At 41.3% G+C, this 24142-nt stretch overlaps 1 protein-coding gene across 1 annotated transcript; it reads right to left on the bottom strand.

Moving 5' to 3' along the window:
- Positions 1-14307: 14307 nt before the first annotated feature.
- On the bottom strand, positions 14308-18399 carry KLHL31 (kelch like family member 31). The gene is made up of 2 exons (XM_028097744.2): positions 17201-18399; positions 14308-15439 (listed from the first exon to the last, which is right to left on the bottom strand). The coding sequence occupies exons 1-2, from the start codon at positions 18370-18372 to the stop codon at positions 14707-14709; spliced, it is 1905 nt and encodes a 634-aa protein (XP_027953545.1). The 5' UTR covers positions 18373-18399; the 3' UTR covers positions 14308-14706.
- Positions 18400-24142: the final 5743 nt, after the last annotated feature.

Genomic DNA, 24142 nt, shown 5'->3' with positions numbered 1-24142 from the left:
ATAACTCCTTTTGTCTTCAGCTGCGCCCGTCAAAGAGGAATTCTCTGATGTCTTTGTTTCCCTTTAGAGCTTTCCCCTCTAATTTGATCTGTACTTGATGACATGGTTATAAAGAACGCCACGTACCTGGTAGAGCAGAATCACAAGCAAGCATGGCTAAAGTCATTCTGCGATGCAGGAAGGAACGTTCCCACACAGAAGAAGTCTAAGGGCTAACAGTTATTGAGTGAGTCCCATGGCCAAACACTTCTCTACATGCTTGACAGCAGATAACGTTTTTAGTCTTTTAAGGACCCTAAGGGGCAGGTGCTATTGCTCTCCTCCCTTTACAGCTAAGGAACCAATTTATGGCAATGGTAAGTAAAACTTACCCGAGGTCACAGGGCTAAGATTATGATGGTGGTCTGGTTGCAAAGTCTTTTCTTCAACCATTACTCTGTTTCTTTTCTACCTGGGAAATACTCCCATCCTGGAGCTGAACGTTGTCATGTTTTCCTCACTGAAAATCAGTGTTTTTATGTCCTTTTCAGCTAACGCAAACTTTGGATCTATGTACTTGCCCAAGGTTGCAGGATCGTCTTTGCAGGAAGGGGACTGAATGAGAGCCTCTGGAATTCAGCTCTAGAGCATTGGTGATTGGATGATGTTACAGATGTCTCTTGACCTTTGAATGATCTAGGCCACATGGGCACCATTTTTAAGCAATTATATTTTCTCCAACTAGGCCCGCTAACTGGAAATATCACAACATTTTCAAAATTAAATGTTTTATTTTTGTATCATGTTATTATACAATAGATTTAGTGATAGTGATAGTGATTGCTTGCAGGTCTATGTACTTCCATACACAACACACATTTGGGGTGAGGTATCAGAGACCCAGGAAAGAGAGAGCCAGGGTCCAATGCTTCTCCTGGGGGAGGTCCTGCAGGCCAGTGGCTCCTAATGTTGAAGTGGTCAAGAGGAGAAAGGATTAGGAATGGAAGGGTCAGAACTGCTTCTAGGACAGGGGTTTAATCCCATCGGTCCCAACACCCCCTACCTATAACAATTTTTTTATTAAAACTCTTTTATTGTAAAGTGACTTTCATAGATAATATAACCTACTTCTATACATAATTAAAAACTCAGTGTAATGTCCCAACTGAATCATAAAGAAAAAGCAAAGGAAAGTAAGTAGAAATTAAATAGTTAGTATATTTATTGCTCAGAACCAACTCTAATAAAATCATAATGATGGAGTCAAATAATTGCACCTGAATGTGCAAGTATGAACTGATAAAAGGGTGAGGTGTTACTTACATACCGAGAGTGGCCTTACCTCTGAGGTGAGAGTCTCCCAGTGGTGAGTAATCTAAGTAAAGTTATTAGTAAAACAGCATGTAATCTTCCCCTGATTTAAAAAAAAAAAGTTGTCAACAAAGTGGCATACAGTTTCCCTTCAAATTTTTTTCCCAAAAATTTGCAATTTTTTTTTTTATCTTTTGAAAGATTTTATCTATTTATCAGAGAGAGAGAGAGAGAGAGAGAGAGAGAGAGAACACAGGCAGGGGGAGCGGAAGGCAGAGGGAGAGGGAGAAGCAGGCTCCCAGCTGAGCAGGGAGCCCAATGCGGGGCTCGATCCCAGGACCCTGGGATCATGACCTGAGCTGAAGGCAGAGGCTTAACCCACTGTGCCACCCAGGCATCCCTCCCCTCAAATTTAGTGGCATTGCTGAGATATATAGCCTATCTCAAAACCAAGAAAAAACATTGCATTAATGTGGGAAATAGACTGGAGTCTGAATTTGTCACCTATTTGAATTAATAGGACAGTTAAGTAGGCTGTGGGACTATTGAGTTGGGGGACCCTCTTACGTGTTCCCCTGCATCTACCACATCTGACTTCCCTTGTTGGAACAAACGACCACCCCCGGAAATGCCCATACCTCTAGGGGTTGTATCATTCCGACGCGTGGTCACTAGGTTCCAGCTTCCTTATTTACAAATGTCTCTTGTCCCCGTGTCCTCTCCTGTCTCTGTCTCCCTCCCCTCTCCCTTCTCCTCTTTCCCTCTGCCACCACTCTTGCTCAGCTTCCTTGTTCCCCTATTTCTACCCCCCTTGCTCTGCTGTCCCCCGTCCCCTCCCCCTCCCCTCCATCAGGGAGGTGGCGGCCCTCTTCCAATCGCAGAGTTGGGGGTTCTTTTCTCTCGTGGAGACTATATCTCATAAGACGGCCTGCAGCTGTCTTTCCAGCCCTGAGCATCCTCACATTGCATTTTCTCTCTCTCTCTCTCTCTCTCTCTCTCTCTCCCCTTTTGATCTATGATTTCAACTGTATAGGTCAGAAAATACGGTCTGAGAAACGCTGACATCAGAGCCTTAACTCTTTAATATAATTTTAGTATAGACTCTTAAACACCAAATAATGGCTAAGATATATAGACATTATTGCCTTTAATTTCCATCTTCTCCCCATTTTACAGATGAGGGAGTGAGACACAGAAATTAAATGACAGGCTAAGCCCACAGAGCTCATAAATAGCAGACCTGGGATGTTCTCTTATGCACTAGGCGATGGGTGCTATGGAATCAGTTCCTATCCCCAGAGAACTGACTACCTGGGTGCAGACGAAACACCTGCAAGGAAACAGATGAGAATGGGACAGCTAGTATTTATTGGGTATTGCCGTGTATCATTAATGCTCTACATGCATTATCTTATTATTATTATTATTTTTTTTTGGAGAGAGAGTGTGTAGACGCAATGGGAGTGAGGGGGGACGGGGAGCGCAGGGAGGGGCAGAGGGAGAGAGAGAGAGAAAATATTAAGCAGGCTCCACCCCCCAAGTGCAGAGCTCAACAGCCTGACATGGGACTCGATTTCATGAACCTGAGATCATGGCCTGAGCTGAAATCAAGAGTCAAGATGCTTAACCAATTGCGACACCCGGGTGCCCCTTGTTGATCTTTTTAATAACCCTGTAATGGCCATGCTTTTTGTTTTTGCTTGTTTTTTAATGTCACCACCAGTGTCCCACTGACAGATAAGGGACCAGAGGCAGAGAGGCTGCTCGTAAGCATTAGGGCTGGGATTCAGACGCTGACTACAGACGGCCTTGGGAGCTTGGGTTCTCACCCGCTAGTCTAAGCGCAGGGATTTCGAGAGAGGGAGATGTTTCTGGCAGCTGGGATCAGGCAATGGCATTGCAGCTGAGCTTAGGGGTGGGGGATTTTCCACAGGTGGAGATGGGGAAGTATATTCCGTGCCTGGAATTGGTGGAGCCTGCGGGACAAAGAGGAGAGGTAGTCAGGTAGGGCTTTCTCCTTTTAAATGTTAAAGGCGTGCGTGCGTGCGTGTGCGTGCGTGTGTGTGTGTGTTTTAATTCCAGCTGAAGATTGAAGAGAATAAACTTTACTGCTGAGCATCTGTACTTAAAATAAATATATCTTTATCTGTTCTGGGCGACTATTGAAATAATTTGTGAGAAGGCACTGCGGTCATTCCTGCCTGGTGCTCTACACGCTATGCGTACCGGGAAATGATCTGATCAGGCAAAAACTGGGGCTCAAGTCTTGATTCTGCCTGTTGATCTTGGGCCTCCTACTTTATCTTCCCCATTCTTCTGCAAGTGTGGGGTAAAGACACAGGCCCCAGCTTATCCTGGAAAGATATTAGAAGGCCTAAGGAGGGAACAGAGGTGCCAAGCTTCAGAGGAAAGGTGCTATGAAATTCTACGGCATCATTTTTGTTACTCTGATTACTGTCTCTTTTAATACATAATAGTAATTAATATTGGCCACCGGCAACTCAGAATAGAAATGGTGTGACCTCGATTAATTTGTAGAGGGACTTGGTGTTTTCACATACCTGAACTAATTCAATCTTTATAATTGTCCTATGAAGTAAGCAGGATGGTTATGATCAATTGCCATTTTTACGAAAACCGAGACCCAAGCCATTTGTGTAGCAGATGCTGGGTCTAGGTATAAAATTCCAGTCTCCCAATTCTCAGTTTAGACTCCTTTCCAAAGACAATAGAAGAGGCATTTTGGGGTCAACCCTTGCTAAATTTCTTGGCAAAATTCAAGACAGGCAAGAGCATACTTAGACTTGATAAAGGTCTTTGAACATAGTACGTAATCCCCAGTGACATTGAATTCCAAAATCTTCTTAAAAATTCAGCTCCAAGTTTGCGTCTTTTGCTTTGACCCTTCCGGATAAGAATCTGTCACCCTTGCAGCAATCCCATAAGGCTGCATAACTACCCCTGTAATTACATGTATCCCGCATACAGCAACAATTTGTGTGCATGTCTGCTTCCCCCGACTTCTCCTCCCAGCCCCCTACCCCCCAGGGGCAGTGAGACAAGGGTGAGCCATCTTGGTCTACAGCACCTAGCAGGTTGCTAGACATAGGAAATGCTCAAGAAGGATCTTTATTTTTTTCATAAAAGGAAAATTTATTTTGACTGCATAAAGTTCAGAAATATTTAAACAGTAAGGAATATCAAAAATGAAATAAAAGCTAAAAAGAAATAGAAAAATAAGAAACAAATGGTTGCAAAATGTCAAATCCTCTAACCTATGAATTAATAATAATAAAAATATTAGTAAGTTTAGCTGGAGATGATGCTGCCATTTGGGGTTGTGTGTATGTGTTGTTTTAAAAACCAGCCAAAACATTTTGAGGTAATATTAACGTTTACTGATTTCTTTATTTTTAATACTTTATTTGTCAGAGAGAGAGAGAGTGTGTGTGGCAGGCAGAGGGAGAAGCAGGCTCCCCGCTGAGCAAGGAGCCTGAGACGGGACTCGATCCCAGGACCCTGGGATCATGACCCGAGCTGAAGGCAGATGCTTAACCGACTAAGCCATCCAGGAGTCCTGACTTTTACTGATTTCTAATAGCAGCTCGGAGGGTAAAGAAATGGTCTTCATTATTCTAAATGTCTCCATTTGGTTGTGTTAAAGTTCAATGATCATTTAAGTAATAATGGACATTTTTCTTTGAGCAAAATGCAATACATCATGTATATTCTACAGGGTCCACTGAAGTGGAAATGATGTACGCACCAGAATTATAGAACAACCATCTGTATTTGAAAAACACTACCTTAGGAATTATCATTCTATCAGCCCTCACTAACAGCAAATATGGCATCACTTAAGTAATAGTAGTTAAGCTAAAAAGAGATACATCAAAATGACTTTTAAAGAGAGAGAACACAGGCATATTGCCAGTGGCTTTGGCTACGCAGGGGTCAGGTACTTTTAAAGTTGAATCAAACCTGCACGTGACCCAGGTTTCCAGAGTCCTCCCAGCTTAACTCTGTTCTTCCCCTGGGGACCTGAGGATCAGGGGATGCCCTGATTGTCTTGGGCCTGTGTCAGAGCTGCTCATTGAATAGCAGGGGCTTTAGTTTTTCTTCCGTTGCTGAACAAATGACCCCAACTCAGTGCCTTAAAGCAACACACATTTATTGCCTTTGAGTTCTGCTGGTTTGAAGTGTGGGTTAGCTCGGCTGGTTTCTCTGCTCCATCAGATTTCCCCAGGCTGTCATGGTGGTGGTGACAGGACGGGCTCTTCTGGAGACTTGGCTCACTTCACTCTCATTCAGGCTGTTGGCAAAATCCAGTGCCTTGCAGCTGTAGGCCCGAGGGCCGGGCATCTCTTCGCTAACCACCAGCTGGGGGCTGGTTGTGGCTTCTAGAGGTCTTTCTTCAATCTTTGCCCACGGACACCTAAGCCTCAGAGGCAGCAAGAGCGCAGTCAATCCTTCGCACCCTGGAAAGCTCCTTGAATTCCCCTTCTCCTGCATCTCAGCAGCTGGAGAGATTTCTCACTTTAAGGGCTCAGGTGATTGGATTAATCCAGGCTCGTCTCCTCACCTCAAGCTCCATAACCTTAATTACATCTGTTAAATCCCTTCTGCCACATAACATGACGTAGGCACAGGATCTAGACATTAGGCTGTGGACATTAATCAGTCCGCTATGAGGCCACTTGGGAAAACTAGAATTTAAACTCTGCTTCAGCCAACTTTTGCATGTTTGGCTATTTCCTGTTCCTGGCTTGTTGAGCTTTCTCTCAGTTGGCAAAGCTGCCACCCGCCTCTCTTGAGCCTTTTTTTTCCCCCATAGGAGATGATCAAACCAGCGTTCAAAGAAGGAAGCTGCGTGTTGCAATTCTTTCCCTGGGTCTCCAGCCATCTTCCTGTTGGGAGTCGTGCTTCTAGTTTATGCTGCCGATGCGGCCCTACATTTTAAGAAGTTTTTTCTCTACTTCTGAGGTAAATTACCTCCTTGATTTTCTGCAAAATTTCATAACATGTTCTTTTTTAAAAAAGAGATTTATGTATTGATTTGAGAGCGAGTGTGAGCACACATGCTCGCAAGCGTGGGAGGGGCAGAGGGAGGGGGAGAGAAATCTAAGCAGACTCTGTACTGAGCGTGGAGCCCGACATGGAGCTCCATCCCAGGACCCTGAGGTCGTGACTGAGATGAAATCAAGAGCCTTTAAGATATTTCTGATGTGAGTTTTTAGGTATTGGAGGGATTTTGATTCATCAGCAAGTGGTCATGGGTTTGTCCTTGAAGGTGAGCCTTTATTGCTCCATGAAATGAAATGAAAATGGAGGTGTCTCACTTTTCTATCATTTGTCAGGAAGGTCCCCTGTATCCTTGAGGGAAGAGATGAACTTGTTCAGATTTTTGTCAAGCGCTGCCAAACATGGTGCTTGTAACATTGAGGACTCACCTCGGCTGGTGGTGACTGGAGGCCTTCTTGGGCTTGTAAGCATTCCCGTGGTCTCACCGACTTTACCAACTTTACCATATTCTTGTACCCTGGGCAGGAAGTCTTTTGCCTAGCTCTTTTCCTCCTCTTTAAAGTACATAGGCTCTTTTTTTAAAAAAATTTTTTAAAGACTTTATTTATTTATTTGGCAGAGAGAGACACAGCGAGAGAGGGAACACAAGCAGGGGGAATGGGAGAGGGAGAAGCAGGCTTCCCGCGGAGCAGGGAGCAGGATGCGGGGCTCAATTTGAGGACCCCGGGACCATAACCTGAGCCGAAAACAGACGCTTAACAACTGAGCCACCCAGGCGCCCCTGTGGGCTCTTTATGATAAAAAGCAAATACCAGAATCACCAGGAGACCCAGGGAGAATTGGGCATTGTTTCCAGCTTCCCGACAGCAACTCAGGACTGCTGGAAGGTCATTGTTGTGCCAGTCGGCAGGCCCTCCGTTGCTCCAAAGGGTGCTGCAGCGCCACCTCTGGTTGTCGGTGTCCTATGAGCCACGACTCCTGGCGCAGAACCCCGCAGACTGTTCGACCTCTGACCCAAACCCCTGCCTACATCCAGGACAGACCACTAGAGGGACAGGGAGAGGGGGAGGCCAGGTTTTGTACAACGGTGCTATCTAACTTTGCTCTGCCCAAGCAAATTGTTTGCATGGTGCACGGGGGGGGGGGGGGGCGGCGGGGGGAGGCAAGGTGGGTGCAGAATGGAAAAGGCTGATGCAGCCAGAGAAGACCAGCCTGTGAGCACTGGACTCTCTCTGTTCTACCTGCAAACCTACAGCAAAATCCCAGCAGCAAACGCGGGAGGCATCAAATCAGTGCTGCTCCAGACCCCAGTCCCCACATGTCAGGGCTTAATGGGAGTGCACGCCACAGTAAGAGTGCTCACATACCCCCATCCCTGGGGAAGGCTCACTCTTCTGATTTAACGTTTCCTTCTGCAGCTCAGAACTCTGGTCTGCCCACGGAGATCACAGGGACCTCCCACCCCTGAGGGCTCCCTCTCTCTTCTGCGTTTCAGCATTTAGCTGCTGTTTATTTAGTGCTTACTAAATATACATATATGTATATATACACATCATTTGATAGAATGTATATAAATACAAATATATACATAAATACCAATCTATATATTCTGTCAAATGTGTGTATGTATATATATAACTAAACATATTGAATAAACAGTTTAAATATAGACACTAAATATTACTAAATAAATAACACTTGCCAGCTAAATGCTGCAACTGGTTCTAAACTGCTTTTGAAGATCTGGCAGTTATAGAGAGAAAACAAGTGGTTTCAAAAAATTTAATACTAATAATATTAATAATAACTATAGAAATATTATCAATCTTCTGAGAGATTTTTTTAAAACAGAAATGTGCAGCAAAGGTTTGGTTGGATAATTCCTTCCACCTGTAGTCTTTCTTGGCAATGTAACGTTTGGCTTCCACTGGTTTAGGGAAGACCTAGTTATCATGGTTGTGTTATTTGTACTCACCTCTTCCTGGGGTAAGGGAAAGTGCTTTGAATAGAGTAGATGCGCAGTAAGTATTTATTGATTAAATAAATGAATAATATTGGAATAGGAATCTAGCAAGCAGCAAGTCATGATGGTTTTAGCATTTCATTTATTCATTCACTCAATGAACAAATACCGATCCCCTACTGTACACCAGCAATTGTTCTAGACACCGGAGGTACAGCAGGGAACAAGGCAGACAAGGTTCTCACTTTTAAGGAGCGGATTCTAAAAGGGGTGGCAGAACATACACAGAGCAGCAAGAAAATACCCCCCAGCGGCAGGGCTGTGACATGGTGAGGTGAGTGGGGTGAAGGAAGGGACTGCCCAGCAGGAGCTGAAGTTGCAGAGTTGCTGGCTTGGCCAGAGTGCAGTGCTGAAGCCCAGAGCTGAAGCCCAGAAAGGACAGGAAAGAAATGCCCCAAGCACTCTCCTCTGCCCTCTACTTTCTCCTGAGGACTCCCATTGGGTAAATACAACCTATGGACCAAAGGGTCTGAGTCCACAGGATGTAGTCCCTGGGGGTCAGCCTCCTAGAGCACAGAGCAGGGCAGAGAAAGACGGAGCAGGATGAGAGGCATGGGGTTGGAAAACAAGAATAAACTCCAAATGGAGTCCATTAGAAAAACTTTTACCACTAAGCTGAGGGCAGGTTGTAAGGTGGGCTTATCTTTCTCTTCCGTACTAGAGAGCACAAGACTTGGCAAGAAGTAAATGCCTGTGAATGTAATTGCACTTTGTTGGGTTGGCTCTGCCTGAATGTGAGTGTGCTGGGAATTCTGGTTCTTCACTTGCCCTGGGGAAACATAGCACCTTTTCACGACGGTATTCCAACAGTGTGCTTGGTACATGGTTATGTTCAATGAACATTTGCTACCCAAGGAAAGAATTCTTTTTGCATACAGATTTCCTTTGTTATGCAAAACTGATAAAATAAAACACTTCTCAACTTGGGACTCTGCAACAAATGGAAAGGTTGCATATAGGTTTGGGAAGAAAAAAAATGATTAGGGAAGAAGACTTGGGGGTCAGCTTACAGCCATTTCATTTCCCTTCTCTCTCTCTCTCCAAGGAATCCTCTCTTCTTATGGTGATTAAGAATAGATCCTTGCATTTTCCTCTTTTTAGACTCTCCATAACGTGTCTGTTCTCACAAACCATCCGTGCATTGGGAACCTCCTCCTATGGCTGGAATGAGAGGAATTCAGAAAAAGAATTTCTGGATGCAGAGCCTATGGTGATAACCTAAATGGGAGCACAAAGCAAAAACAGCCAGACACAAAGATGTAAGTCCTCCATTCATATCACAGGACACTTCCCTCCTGTGGGTACATGTTGCAATGGTGGGGGTGGGGTTGGGGTACAGAGAAATGTTACAAAATCAGGGTCTTGTTTCTTCCATTTCAACATATCACCCCATCAGAGAAATAGTAATTTTAAAAGGTGTTTTTTGGGGACGCCTGGGTGGCTCAGTTGGTTAAGCCTCTGCCTTCAGCTCAGGTCGTGATCCCAGGGTCCTGGGATCGAGTCCCACATCAGGCTTCTCGCTCAGCGGGGAGCCTGCTTCTCCCTCTGCCTGAAGCTCCCCCTGCTTGTGTTCTCTCTCTCTCTCTGACAAATAAATAAATAAAATCTTAAAAAAAAAGGTATTTTTTGAACATTGCTTCTATAGCTATGACTGAATATTGAGGCAAAATCTGAATGGTCATTTCTCCAAGACAAATCAGCCTGACTTTAAAAGGTGTTTCTCTGAAAGGGATAAGAAAAGAAGCCATATAGGATCTTTAGGTTAACCAGAGGCTACTGTATTTGTTCAAAGGTTGGGGAAACGTGCCTCCCTTCCTCACCACTCTTTAAGGAGCATGTCTGGTCTGAAACTGAGTGGAAGATTGGCATTGGCATAAGGAATAATCCATCACAAAGTTACAAAGCTTGGAGAAGTTTAAGAAAAAGTAATTGCTGCCATTTAGAATTTTCTAGAAATGACCGCCTCAACTGAGTGTTATTCTTTAACTACTAGATCAGATCAAAGATTGAGCATCTTATGTTGGTTACATTTCCTTTGCTCATTTGGAAGGCAAGGTGGAAGAGTAGGGCTGTGAGGGTTTGCTGGGGCAGCAATACAATTTCATTTCCTAAAATGTAGTTTCATTGAAAATGATGACAAACCCAAGTCCGTGCCAGGCTGGCTGTGGTCAGGGTAAGAAGGAGGCTAGAAACCACCACACTTAATCTATGATTCCTAAGTGGGCAGGGCTGAGATAGACCAAATGTAGGCTTTTGTCTGAGCTACAAGCAAGTCACTGTTGATGTTTTATACATTTTTCCTTTCCTAGTCTGCAAGCTATTGGAACAGCTCTTCAATTATTTGTCATTTCTTTTGTTGTTGTTGTGTTTTGTTGAGGTGAATCATCATGAAAACTAACTAGAGGAAAAAACCAAACACCCCAATCATCACACAAAGGACACTTCAAAACTACCCACATTTGATCATTGACTAAGCTCTTACTGAAAACAGCTTTATTGATAGTGATAAGGATACAGATACCACATACATTTTAGTTTGTTGTTCCTTATATAATACCAGAATGTTTTAAGCAAAGAATTTGTTTTGCCAAAATTTGCTGAATAAATACAAGGTTTTTTTTTTTTTTTTTTTTTTAAGGAGTGTGCAAGACAAGTATTTTATCTCAAATTCTCTGGGAGGGAAATTTAGATGGTCTTTACCCTCTGAATGTGCTGCAGGGTAAATCTTTAATGTTTTAGATTCTTTAATTCTTATAATTACCACGGAGGAGTGTTTAGGTAATTGTGCTATAGTTTTTACTGCTATGAAGAGATATACTGAAAAATAGTTCCTTGTAATGCTGCCTTGTGCTAGAGAACGTATTCATCAGTGGCTCAGATGAGGACATAGCTCATTCAGAGAACATTCGTTCAGAAAAGAATGCAGAAGAGTCCTTCAAAGAAGATTACATACACATGTTTCTTTGTAACTCAGGGAAAAAATTAAACAAAGTGATTCTAGTTTCTTTTATCTAGAATCTTGCTTCAATTTCTGAAGATATTTGGCCAAGATAACCAGCAAAAAATTGACCTTTTAACACTTATGTATTTCCAGGGAAGCCTCTAGTTACATGCATGTAATTGGTGCTCCACCCTAAATCAGAACCTTTCAGGACTTTCTCACTTCCTTCTTTCCCCAATTACACCTCTTCGCTCTCTCGCACTCTCGTAACACCCCACTACCATTGAATCACTGATTAGAATTATGTTAATCTGTACCATCACTGACTTTCTATCCTAAGCCAGTCTTACACCAGAGGAAGTAAACATAAAACTCATCCAATGCCACTGAAAGCAACTGTGCGTCAGGGACAACAGCAGAGCACCAAGAGTCTAACTAAAAGCAGACAGACTACATTCAAGTCTTGCTTCTTCGAGACTTGCACATCAGGTCTTTGGCCCATTCAGAAAAAGAGAGGTTATTATTTCAGCTGCTGGGTAAGTTGCTACTGCTCTGATGGACTGAACTGATGCTTTTATTTAATCGCAGGACTTTGCGATTACAAAAATAGTACGCATTACAAAAATAATATGTCCTTTTCTTTCAGAAAAATAAAAGGAGGTCCAGGTTTGGATCCTGAGGCTGGGAGTGTAACTGAATGTAAACTTAAAACACATTAAAAATGAAATCGTTTTCCAGCTGGGAAGCATGGACAAACCGTCACATTTTCTAGGAGCGACGGCTCCGACACATGAAACGGGACACACATTATTTTGATTCTATAGACCTCCATGTCTTTCAGTTGTCAGGGAGGGATGTCCCAGGATATAATACCTTCACCCACCCTATGTTCCATGCTTTCTACCAATTTGCTATGCCAGAAATTCCAGTATTTGAAATTCATGTTATTGTCCTAACTGTTGTAACAGAAGATAGAACAGCAATGCACCCAGGAACCTGGTAAGCCCAGACCGGTGTGTTTTCGGAGTCTTCAGATAAACAATGTTGAAAATACATTACATGGTCATTTCAAATGATTAATCCAGCTCTAACATGTCTTCAGTCTTGTGTCTAGAAAGCCACTGCCAAGTCTGTGTACAACCTCTTACCAAGCTCTGAAGGCTGAAAAATCCTCTAGTTTCAATCTCTCCTCATTCTTCCAAGATAAAATATTAGAACTGATTGATTCCTGTTTCATTCCAAGCCTTAGGCCCACCACTTCACAAAACCCCTAGGATCTCAGTGGGAGATGCATCTACTAGTGTACATCAGGGATTATGCCTATTTGCCCACTTATGACCTGTGATCCATAATAAATCACCTTTGTTTTCCTCTCAAAATTTATAACATACTACAGGCTGCTCAATTGTACAGGAATATACATTTATACCAAACTAAAAGATGTCATAGTCACCCTCACATAGGTTTTGTCAGTTGTGGCCAAAATAATTTATTAAACATGAAAAGTTTATTTTACCCAGGATGCTGCAAGGACAAAAGTTATCTATAGTTTGCACAGTGATAGCTCAAGGGGCTCCATGATTTAACTTGCTCCATGAACTAGTTTCTCAGACAGCTTAATTTTCCAGTGTGGACAGAGAAGGAGTCAAGGGAATAGGTGCCCTTAGATCTGCTCCTACTTGGAGAAGCTCCGAATGTTCTGTGTGTTGTGGGGGAGGAAACAGCCCAGTGTTTTTACATTAATAATGCCTCGTTCTCAGCTTACAGTGTTGTACGCTTTACCAAGTGGTACCATGAAATACGCAGAGATTGAACTTCTCATGAGGGGCAATGATATATAATTGTTCCACAAAGTGTACTATATGAACCACTTTTCACAGTGCAAATAAGATATTTTAAATATAAATATTGTAACTCTAGCAATAACCTATCTACACAAGGTAGGAGAAATGGGATTAATGAAAACCCAGTTAGATTTCCACATATCTCATGGTTAACCATTTAAATAGTTTTATTTTTCAAAACCCAATTGCACATAACCCATAATTGATAGGCCACGTCTCCAAAACAAATAAACCACCAAAGAATAAAGTGATAAATTATAAGAAAGGAAAATATGTATCATTTACTACAATCATTCCCTTGCTCCAAAACTTGGCAAATATATAAGAAAAATGGTATCAGGTGGATACACTTTAATTTGCAAAGCTAATTTGGAGCAGATGACGTTAAAACATATAGAACAGAATGGGCACTGATATTTCCATGTGAAATGAATGTGTTAGAGTTTTAATTAAGAAATCAGGAGGATTGCTATGAAATTGGAAACAGTGACATTTACCAACAGGAGAAGCCGTTTATCCTGTTATTGCCAAACCCAAGAATTCCAAATGTTCTCTTCATTCTCATCCATATAAAAAATGGGGGAAATCAAATTATTGTTATCAGCTGCATAACCTTTGGGCTCTATAAACTTTAAGTTAATGGTCCTTATGGCCATAGTCTTATTTGGTGTTCTTCCTGGGGCTTATATTAGGGTCAAGGTTGCATTTTGGCGTAGTTTTTAGGGTCAGAGTAAGGCTCCCATGATACTCACGATTCCTTTAATAGGGGACTAAGGTTAAAGTGCAGATACTTCTAGGAGAAACAACAAAATGACCTAAATTTACACCATAAGCTAAATGACTAGTAGTTCCTTCTTTGAGAGCAGTATTTTTCCATAGCAAATACCCTGGGGGACTGAGGCACAGAGGAAGAGAATAAGGGATAAACCAAAGGGATCAGTGTGACAGTTCCAGGGCGGAATCCCTGTTAGTTTCCAGTCAAACTTTGTTTTAAGCTTTATGACTATCATGGGACGCCTTTCAGTATTCTTTACTCTGTCATGTATAGAAAAAGAAACTGCATTTAAATGTAGAATTAAGTCTTTACGGGTACAGATGGACTTCCATTTTAAAATAAAAGCTATAAATAAATACTTTTAACTTCCTAAAGAAAAAGACGAGAGAAGAAGATAAACTTTCGGGCATGAAATTGCTTACTCACATATGCTTCATGTGTACTAAAGGGTAGAAGAAAAATCTCAAATGTGGGTGTAACCGCTATCCATGAAGGGAACATGCCCCGGTGGAAGAGTGCCTACAACGAATTCTGTCTGCCACCCAGTGGCCGCTGAAATAAATGCTTTCTTTTCTTTGTTGGCCAGGGCCCTGTATTCGGCTTTAAAAAAAAAGAAAAAATAAATAAATAAAAGACACAGAGGTAGATTACGCCCGCCATACCAGGAATTTTAAAACTACCAAGACATACGCCTCGATATAGTGTAAGATACAATCACTGTAGTAAATGTTATATATTTTCCTTTTCGCTAACCCAAAGGTAACCCAGGAACACCTATTTGCCCTTCCTGCGTCCCCGCATCTACCTGGGTTCAGATACTGACTGGCACCGAGGACACCGAGCTGGCTCGGGATTCCCGGGTCACGCTGTTGGGCATCGAGAGGGTGCAGCAGGACACGCCCACGGTGGCCTCGGGCAACTCGTCGTCCTCGGTCCACTGGTTGAGCTCCGGGCTGAAGCACTGGATGCACTTCTTGTACTTCTTCTCGCCCTCGTTCCAGCCCCCCAGCAGGTAGGCGCGGCCGTGCAGCGCCGAGGCGCCCGCAGTACTCACGCCCACCAGCAGCGGCGCCGCGAAGCTCCACTGGCCGGTGGCCGGGCTGTAACACTCCACGGTCAGCACGTCCACGCGTTCCCCGCGCGGCCCCAGCTGGCTGCCCCCCATCACGTACACCCTGTCGCCCAGCGTGACCGCGCAGTGCCAGCCTCGGGGCGTGCTCAAGCCCGGCAGCTCCTGCCATGAGTCGCCGGTCGGGTCGTACGCGCACACGGAGCGCGAGTACGCGCTGCCGATGTACCCGCCGGTCACCAGCACGCGGCCGTCGGTGACCGCGCTGGCGTGGCAGCAGCGCGCCACCTCCAGGGGCGTCTTGGGCTGCCACTGATTGGTGGAGGGCACATAGCACTCGAGCGAGGCCAGGCTGCCCTCGGTATTGCGGCCGCCCACGGCGTAAAGGAGCCCGTTGAACACGCTCAGGCTGAAGTGCGTGCGCTTCTGGTTCATGTTGGCCAGGTGTATCCAGGTGTTGAAGCGGGGATCGTATCTGAAAATGGCAGAGCAAGTGTGACAGCCTTGTTGGCGGCAGCCAGGGAACCCACGTGACTCCACAAACCATAGCGTGGAAATTGTGACCCTCTCCATGCAAGGAGGCTACGCTACGCACAGAGCGCAGCTCCGCACCTGGAGGCTGGTGTTTGTTTCTCAGCCAGTGAATAAGTGTGACACTTGATAAAGACCAGACGGGCATTGTGACTCCCCCTAGTCCCGTTTATAAAACCACTGCCTTTATCGGGCCTCTTGGAGAAGTCCCCACAGAGACCAACCTGTCAGTCCCTCTTCTTCCATACTCCACACTGTCCATCATCGGGGAGGGCTTATGAGATGCGCTTGTGCGGGAGGCGGTGGAAGCTGGGTATTCGTGGCAATCAGAAAGGGAACACTGCCACATTTAAGTCAGTTCCACACATCTTCAGACACCAGCCATCCCTGGCTTGTTCTTACTGCTTAATTAAGATAGGAGTTGGCTAATTGGATTTCTCCATGTCTGGAAAACATCTTCTCATGGATACACCTGACCTGATCACTGCACAAGTAAAGCTAAGTCACTCAACCAAGTCTTCTATTCTCTGTTTAGAATGAGATCAATGGAACTCGTGTCCAAAAGCACCACCAGAGGCTTAACTTTTGATATTTCTCTATTTTCTAGCACTTATTAGTAGGTAAGATATTTTAGTTTAGAGATATATTTTTTCAGTGTTCTATATCACAGTTATTATACCATAACCACTGAAATCAATACTGCAAAAACAGTTACTCGAATACTTAACAGAGTTATCAGCAGGAGGAAAATAAGCAGTCATAGAAAAACTGTTTTATCTGCTTACATAGTTTCAAAGTATTGTAAACACAGACCTCCCTGCATTAGTTTGATGTTCATTTTTCTCCCATTTAACCTCCAAATCAAAACTTAACTATACTTATAAATTAAAGGGCAAAAATCAGTTAATTGTTTGGATTCATTTAAATGACACACAGACATATGATGAAATAATAAAGAATATTTTTCATGATATACTTTATAAATTTTCAGATCTTGCTCATTAGTTATGTTCGACTTTGTATTTCTACCATGATATAAGCATGACTTCCTGACATTTCATATATATGAGAGTGTTTTTTATTATAAATATACAAAAACACCATGGCATTTGAATTCCATTTTCTGAAGGATATACCTTTACTGTTTCCACATGCATCAAAGATATTGACATTTTTTATAGTATTCAGCCTTCAAAAAATATTTAGAACTAATTACCTGCCACATTTTAATGATCTCATTGTATTTGCCAATTAGGAATCTGACAGTCATTAGTAACAGTCACTTAAAAGAAATTTTGTATTATTTTGATTTTTCTTACCACTTAGTGTTAAAAACTAAATCTGTACCCAGTTTCTTTTCAGAAAAACAGTGTACTGTGAAGGGCACCTTACTATAAATGAGAGAATGTGTACCACTCACTTGTGGCACAACTTGTCTAGGTATCAGATTTCTCACATGTAAAATCAGCATAACCACATCTTCCCGGCTCATTTCATTGGCTTATTCAGAAATACAGAGTGCATTTTATATATGCACATACTTCATGTAATGTGGACTGTTGTATATATGTAAAGTGGCATTATTATTATTATTGATTTACTGAGCCAATGAACTAAGCTAACAGGCAGGACTCATTTACTTCTATGTCAGGGCAATTTCCTCATAATATTGAACCATTTCAGTTCCTAATAAAGAATCAAATACCTGCAAAAATTGCTGACTGCATGCTTGGCTTGATTTCTTGCATCATTCTGGTCTTCACCACCGGCCACATAAAGAAATCCGTCCATCACAGCCACACACTGATTAAAACTCTTGGCTGGCATTTCTGTCAGCTTGCTCCATCCGTTTTCAGGGTCTCTGTACAGGATGTCTCTACTAAGGGACTTCTCAGTAAGGCCTGGACGTCCCCCAACAGTGACAAGGACTCGACAGCCCCCGCGGATTCTCGTGCGCCTAGACTGCAATGTGTTTTGATGATATGGAAGTAAGTGGTAATTCATAGCATCTACAAGAAGTTTGTGGCAATCAGCATCTTGCATCATTCTTGGTACAGACTGAACATAATTGACCAGGTCTTGTGCAGAGATGGTACCAAAGCGGATATTGCTCAGAAGATCTGCAGCGTATTTCACTCTCTTTTGGTCAAATTCTAACCATTTCATTGCAATCTGGAATGCTACTATTTCAGAAGGCAACTGTAAGTCATCATCTATAAGAAGTTCATTAATTTGCTCAAATGTAAGTTTCAGAAACTGATCGGATTCTGAAAATTCAAGGAAGTTATCCCGGATAAATTTTTGGGCGGCTGCTTTAGCATTTTTCAGGGAGTATGTTTCAGCAATGTTAGCAATGTACATGCAATTCTCAACACTCATCTCTCGGATCAGAAAATCACTGCACATCTTTACAAGGGTATGGATCTGAAGATAGACAGCAGCAGAAATAATGCTTCCTATTGTATACAAAGAGAGCGTCAGCTTTCCAGTGTAGGCGTATGTGATGACAGTAGCCAGGCCCAGCGGTGAGATATCATTGAGATCCACCCTTTGGGTAGATGGGTCTTTTTTTAGGATGTTGTGAAAGTATTCACTGCACGAAGCCATCACTGACTTGTGAACATCAAAGGACTTTGTTTTGGTGCCAATGACTAGGTCGCAAAGGAAGTTCTCCTGCCTCATTTTACTTAAGCCTTCCAAGAGGTTGGGGCCATAAGAAGCATCTGTTAATTCAGAAGAAATACAGCTAAGGCCATTGCCTCCCTCTAGGAGCCCATTCAAAGTATTTAGTTTGTTTAGGGGGCTATCTTCTACAATTATGGTCATCTCATTGATATCTCCTTTGCTCTTTCTGACAGTCTTCTTTTTGGGGGCCATGTTGGCAAACACACTGGCACAGGCAAGATCTTGCTAAAAAAAAAAAAAAGCATGGTTTTATTTTTTTTATTTTTTTATTATGTTATGTTAATCACCATACATTACATTTTATTTTAATGGCGCTTTGGACTTTGAAATGCTACATTGAGAAACTGTTCTTTTTCATAATAGTTTTTAAATGACATAATGTATATTAAACCTCAAAGTGGATTTAAAGACTTACATTGAACTAAATGCACATTTTATTGATGCATCAAGCACTGAAGACAATTCTAGAAAGATTTATATTATCAAATGAGACCGCTCAATAGCTATACTGCTAAGTCATTTTAAACAGCAGAAGTGACCAAATACTCTCTGATCTAGCTGTACAGCAATTCTAGAATAGTAGTTAAACATCATTTGAATGGCTTAGTTTACTCTCCTGAAAAAGTGAATTATAACTCTGAAGTTTTTCTCAAAAAAATGCTAAAATTCAGGAATCCATGTAAAATGTATTATATATCAGAATAACTGTGGAATTTAAAAGTCAACAGGTATGGACTTGTAGCAATACATTTGTTCAACTGATTTCTACTCTACATAGTCACTAAAATAACTTCCAAATGGATGAAATCTCTAAATCACACTCACACACACACACACACACACACACACACACACACACACAAACTAGAACAAAGTAGGTTTTTGTTTGTCTTAATTTTAGGGTAGGAAAGGCCCTCTTAAGCATAACCCAAAACCTAGAAGCCATAGGGAAAAAGGCTGAAGTATCTGAAAACAAAAAAACAAAAAGACAAGAAAACAAAAAAACCCCCAAAACTTCTATAAAACAATATCAACTATTTAAAAGACAAGCAATTGATAGTGAAAGATGTTTGTAACATTCTTGACAGATAAAAGGTTAATTGACATGTTTACAGAGCTCCAATAATTAGTGATTAGGAAAAGGTAATCCAAATAAAAATTATCAAAGACTCTGACTAGGTAACTAGGTTGTTCACAGAAAATAAAATAGAAATAGTTGATAAATACTTTTTTTAAAGATAAACTAATTACAATCAGGGAACTGTCAACTGAAGTACAGAGATCTTTTTTATTTTTTTGTGGACACATTTTGCATATCAGATGGTTAAAAGATTTTTTAATATTCACAATATCAGATATTGCTGTGGTACTCTCCATACATTATTGATGGGAGTATAATTGATACAGTCTTTGCTTTGACATTAAATCTAAATCTAGGAATGTGCTCATAGAGATATATCCTCATAAAGATATATTTATATGGATAATAACCATTTCCACTATCAATGTTAGAAATATTTGCGCCAGTTTTTTATTTGTTTGTTTTGAGAGCGAGAGAGTGAGTGTGAGTGAGCAGAGGAGGGGCAGAGGGAGGGGGAGAGAGAGACTCTTAAGCAGACTCCATGCCCAGCGTGGAGCCCAACATAGGCTCAATTTCATGACCCTGAGATCATGACCTGAGCCAAAACCAAGAGTTGGATGCTTAACCAACTGAGCCACCCAGGCACTCCAATATTTGAACCAGTTTTTAAACCTGTATGAAGTGGTCTAAACCTTTAAGGTAGCTCTGAGCAGCTTTAGTATTAAACAGACTTGAAATAAAGTAAGTTTAGCAAATACATGCATAGCCCTTAAAATATCATTGATTAAAATGTTTTAGAATTTTTCAAAATATTGAGCATAGTCATCAGAAAATGTTATACTTGGACTTTTTCAATGGATTTTACTTACAGCATGGTAGCATTCACTTTTTTGTGAGATTACTCTTTTTTTTTAAGATTATAAAATCAGTATGTGTAAATTCAACAATTCACAGTTTGGTATATATTGTTCCAGATAATTTGCTATGCTTATACAAACTCGTATCTGCACACTTTTGAGCAGTGGTGTGCTGATAAATCAGCTCTTTAGAGGGGGGAGCCCTTCTTTGTAAGGTGTGGATTTCTTTGGGCAAATACACTTATTGTAGCTGATTTTAAGCTATCTACTGCTTAACAACCCGCTTGTCAAATTCCTGAAAGTGTGACAATTGGTTCTCATGAGCCACTACAAGTCAGCTTCAGCGTACCAATCTATGAGAACTTACATCAAAGCATGTTTATGCTTTATTATTCAGCAGTTTGCTTTTTTCACCTAGCAGTAACAATGTACCTCCTTCCATATCAGTACACATATAAATTTACACTATTCTCTCTAATAGTTGCATAGTATCCCATACTAAAGATATATTAAACTTACGCTATTCTTTTCCTACTGATGGACATTTAGGTATTTAGGTGTTTCATAGTTTATTGAGGGGTGTGTGTATGTATGTGCCTCTTTTAAGTCACACTGTTGAGTTCATCCTGAAGGGTGAAACTTGGCTTTGATCCCCCCTGAAAGGCCCTTCAATTTAATTACTGGAATGTATGTTTAAAAATTCCATAACCTTTCTATTGTGTTTGTCCTTATTCCTTTCCACATGGAAGAAGCATAGTAAGTAGGTAGGAAACAAAGATCTATCTCTTTGCCAGGGCTTTTGTCTTCCTCATTAAGCTCAAATTGTCATATTCATACTGATATTTGGTTTACGAACTGCAGCACATTTGCCCTTCCTCCTTCTTTCTTGCAAGCAATGCCAGATGCAACCTTACCTTATGAAATAGATTTTCAACCCACCATCAGTTTAGTCTTCAAATGCATTTGACTTAGGTGGTAAGTGTCCCCGTGATGGATTTTTCCGGGGAAAATTTTAAAAAATTTTGTTCAGCAAGCAGTTATCAGACACCTCCTGCTGTGTAGGCAGCACTGTGCTGGAAATGATGGAGCCATAGAATATGGAAGTTATCTGAGACAGACAAGACATGACAAGTACAAAATGGTAACAAGTAACTACGCAAGCACAGCAGAATATTTTTTTTTAAGCATCAGTTTCTACCATCTGGAGTAGAAGCACCAATGTGTCTTTGGGAAAAGTCTTGTCTATTTTCCTAGAAGAACCCCTTTGGAGAAGTTTCTGCTCATGTAGTGTAGGGCTTATAACCACTCATTATTTTGAAGGAAATTCTGAACTTGAGGAGTAACATGGATGTTTTAGACTGAAATGGTAAATATTCTGTTTATCTATCATTAAATGATTACAGTAGTCCCCTTTCTATCTGTGGTTTTGCTTTCCTCAGTTTCAGTTACCCATGGTCAACTATGGTCAGGAAGCAAAAATCCTCCTGACATATCAGAAGGTCAATGGTAGCCTAATGCCACATCACAATGCCTACATCATTCCCCTCACTTCATCTTATCATTTAGGCATTTTATCATCTCACATCCCCACAAGAAGGGTGAGTACAGTACAATAAGCTATTTTGAGAGAGAGACCATGTTCACCTAACTTTGATTACAGTATGTTGTTATAATTGTTCTATTTTATTATTAGTTACTGTTGTTAATCTCTTACTGTGTCTAATTTATAAAACAAACTTTATCACAGGTATATATGTATAGGAAAAAACATAGTATATCTAAGCTTCAGTACTGTTTGCAGTTTTAGGCATCACCGGGGGGCTTGGAATGCCTCCCCTGTGGATAAGGGGCAACTCCTGTTTTCACTGGCAGCATACCGGGTGGTATTTAAATATTCAACAACTGATAAAACAGGGCACCTACTAAACAGTATGGATTCATAGGCCACAGTTCTGGAGCTGAGTTCCAGAAGCTTTCCTGGAGGACTCTGTGTAAGTCTTCAGTTGCTGGATAATAGTGGGGGCTTCTCAGAGAAGGATGGAGGGGTGGGAGGGATTCAGGGGGAGGTCAGGGCAGCAACTACTTGGCTGTTTATTTGCCCATTTACCAACTCTTTACAGAAGGATCTCTCTATTTTAGCAACTGGTATACTGCACTGAATCATTCTTGTCCTTGGGACAGGGTGTAATTTTGAGGTTTCTGGAGAAAAGAGAGAATCTGGCCTCGACAACACAGCAATATGATGGGGCTAAGGAGACAAAGGACCAGCAGGGAATTCCAAAAGAATCCAAAGGTGGACTGTAGGAGCACTAATATATGATTTCCAGTTTCAAATCTTCTTTTTCTACATTGTTATTCTCCTATATCAGACTTAATTGAGGTATCAAGTATCCTTAATTAAGTTTGATAAATTGCTGACTAGCTCACTCTGCCTTTAGGAATATCATATAGTATTGTTGGGAAGACCCCAGCCTCTGAAGGACGACTTAAGTTTAGGAAGGAGCTCTAGGGAGTGAGGGGGTGGGCATGGATTGGGGGGGTAGGGGGAGAGGTAGGGGAAACTACCAAGGGTCTATAGGGAGTGTAAAAAGCAGGATGATTTTGTAGAGGAGTCAAGAGTTGGAAAAAAGAAATAGCATAGGGTGAGTCCCCCTACCCTTGCAAGATTTTGGGGTGTTTTTTGTTTTTTGGGGGGCTTTTTGGTGGTTTTTCACCTAAGAGCAGACTGCAATTGGTACTTTACAGGGCAGCTACAACTCCAACAGGAAGTATTGCTGCATGGAAGAAGCAGAGGATAGAGTTTGTGGCAACCACATCCTCTGGAAAGTGAGCTGGGAATTTTGGGAAAGAGAGAGCCCAAAAGGGAAAACTCAATGGAAACTTAAAGCTTCAGGAAGGAATGAAGAGCATCAGAAATAATAAATACCTGGATGCATATAAAAGACTTCTTTTCCCCTCTGAACTTCTTTAAAATGCATATAACTCTTCAAAGCAAAACTGATAACATTGTCTTGTGGGGTTTCTAACATTTCTAGATGTAGCACATATGACAATTACAGGATAAAGGATGGGGTGATGGTAAGTGAATCTATACAATCACAAGGTTTCTATATTTTACGTAAAGTGGTAAATATTAACTTTTGTAGCTGTGAGAGTTTAACTTTGCATATTGTAATCTCTAGATTAGTGCTGGCCAATAGAAATATAACATGAGTCACATATGCAATTAAAAAATTTCCAGTAGTATGACATTAAAATGTTAAAAAGAAACAGGTGAAATTAATTTTAATAATATAGTTTATTCAACCTAATATCTACAGAATATTATAATGTCTATATGTAATTGGTATAAAATTATTAATGTGATATTTTACATTTTTTTAATCCTAAGTCTTCAAAACACAAAGTGTATTTATATTAAATGAGCACAGCTCATTTTGGACCAGCTACACTTCAGGTGTTCAATAGCCACATGTGACTGATGACTGGTACTGGTAATGGATAGTAGAGCCCTAAAACAACCACTGAAAGAATGCAAAGTATAGCTGAAAAACCAATAGGTAAATTTAAATGGAATTCAAAAGAGGGCAGCAAAGTTGGAACAGAGGGACAAACATTAGAGGAGACAAAAAAAAAAAAAACCCTCCAAATAATTTAATGGTACACCTAAATCCAATTGTATTACTTATTGTATTAAACATTGTAATTAAAAGACACAGGTTTTCAGAATGGATAAGAAAGGCAAGACCCAAATATATGCTGTCTACAAGAGATTCACTATAAATATAAAGACACAGATAGGTAAAAAATAAGTGGGTACAAAAAGATTTACCATGGAAATAGTAGACCTAAGAAGACTGGAGTGGGTATGTTAATATCCAGGTGAAATACACTTCAAGAAAAAAACAATTACCAGTGATGAAGAGGGAATTTCATAATGATTAGAAGTTCAAATCATCATGGGATATAACAAATATAAATGTATATGTGCAAATAACAGACCTTCAAAGTTATGTGAAGCAAA

The sequence above is a fragment of the Eumetopias jubatus genome, unplaced genomic scaffold (genome assembly GCF_037043125.1).
Source record: "Eumetopias jubatus isolate StellerSeaLion01/CBP00866 unplaced genomic scaffold, mEumJub1_p1.0 scaffold_6, whole genome shotgun sequence".
NCBI classification, from domain to species: Eukaryota; Metazoa; Chordata; class Mammalia; order Carnivora; family Otariidae; genus Eumetopias; species Eumetopias jubatus.
Note: the sequence above shows the minus strand (reverse complement) of the source record. Positions and strands in the feature narration are given on the sequence as shown.

Bases quoted from the DNA above. Each gene is read 5' to 3' on its own strand.
- KLHL31 (XM_028097744.2), bottom strand. From the start codon at position 18,372: ATGGCCCCCAAAAAGAAGACTGTCAGAAAGAGCAAAGGAGATATCAAT. The intron at 15,440-17,200 runs GTATTTGATTCT...TGCCATTTTCAG, and splicing joins GCAGTCAGCAATTTTTGCAG to ATACGATCCCCGCTTCAACA.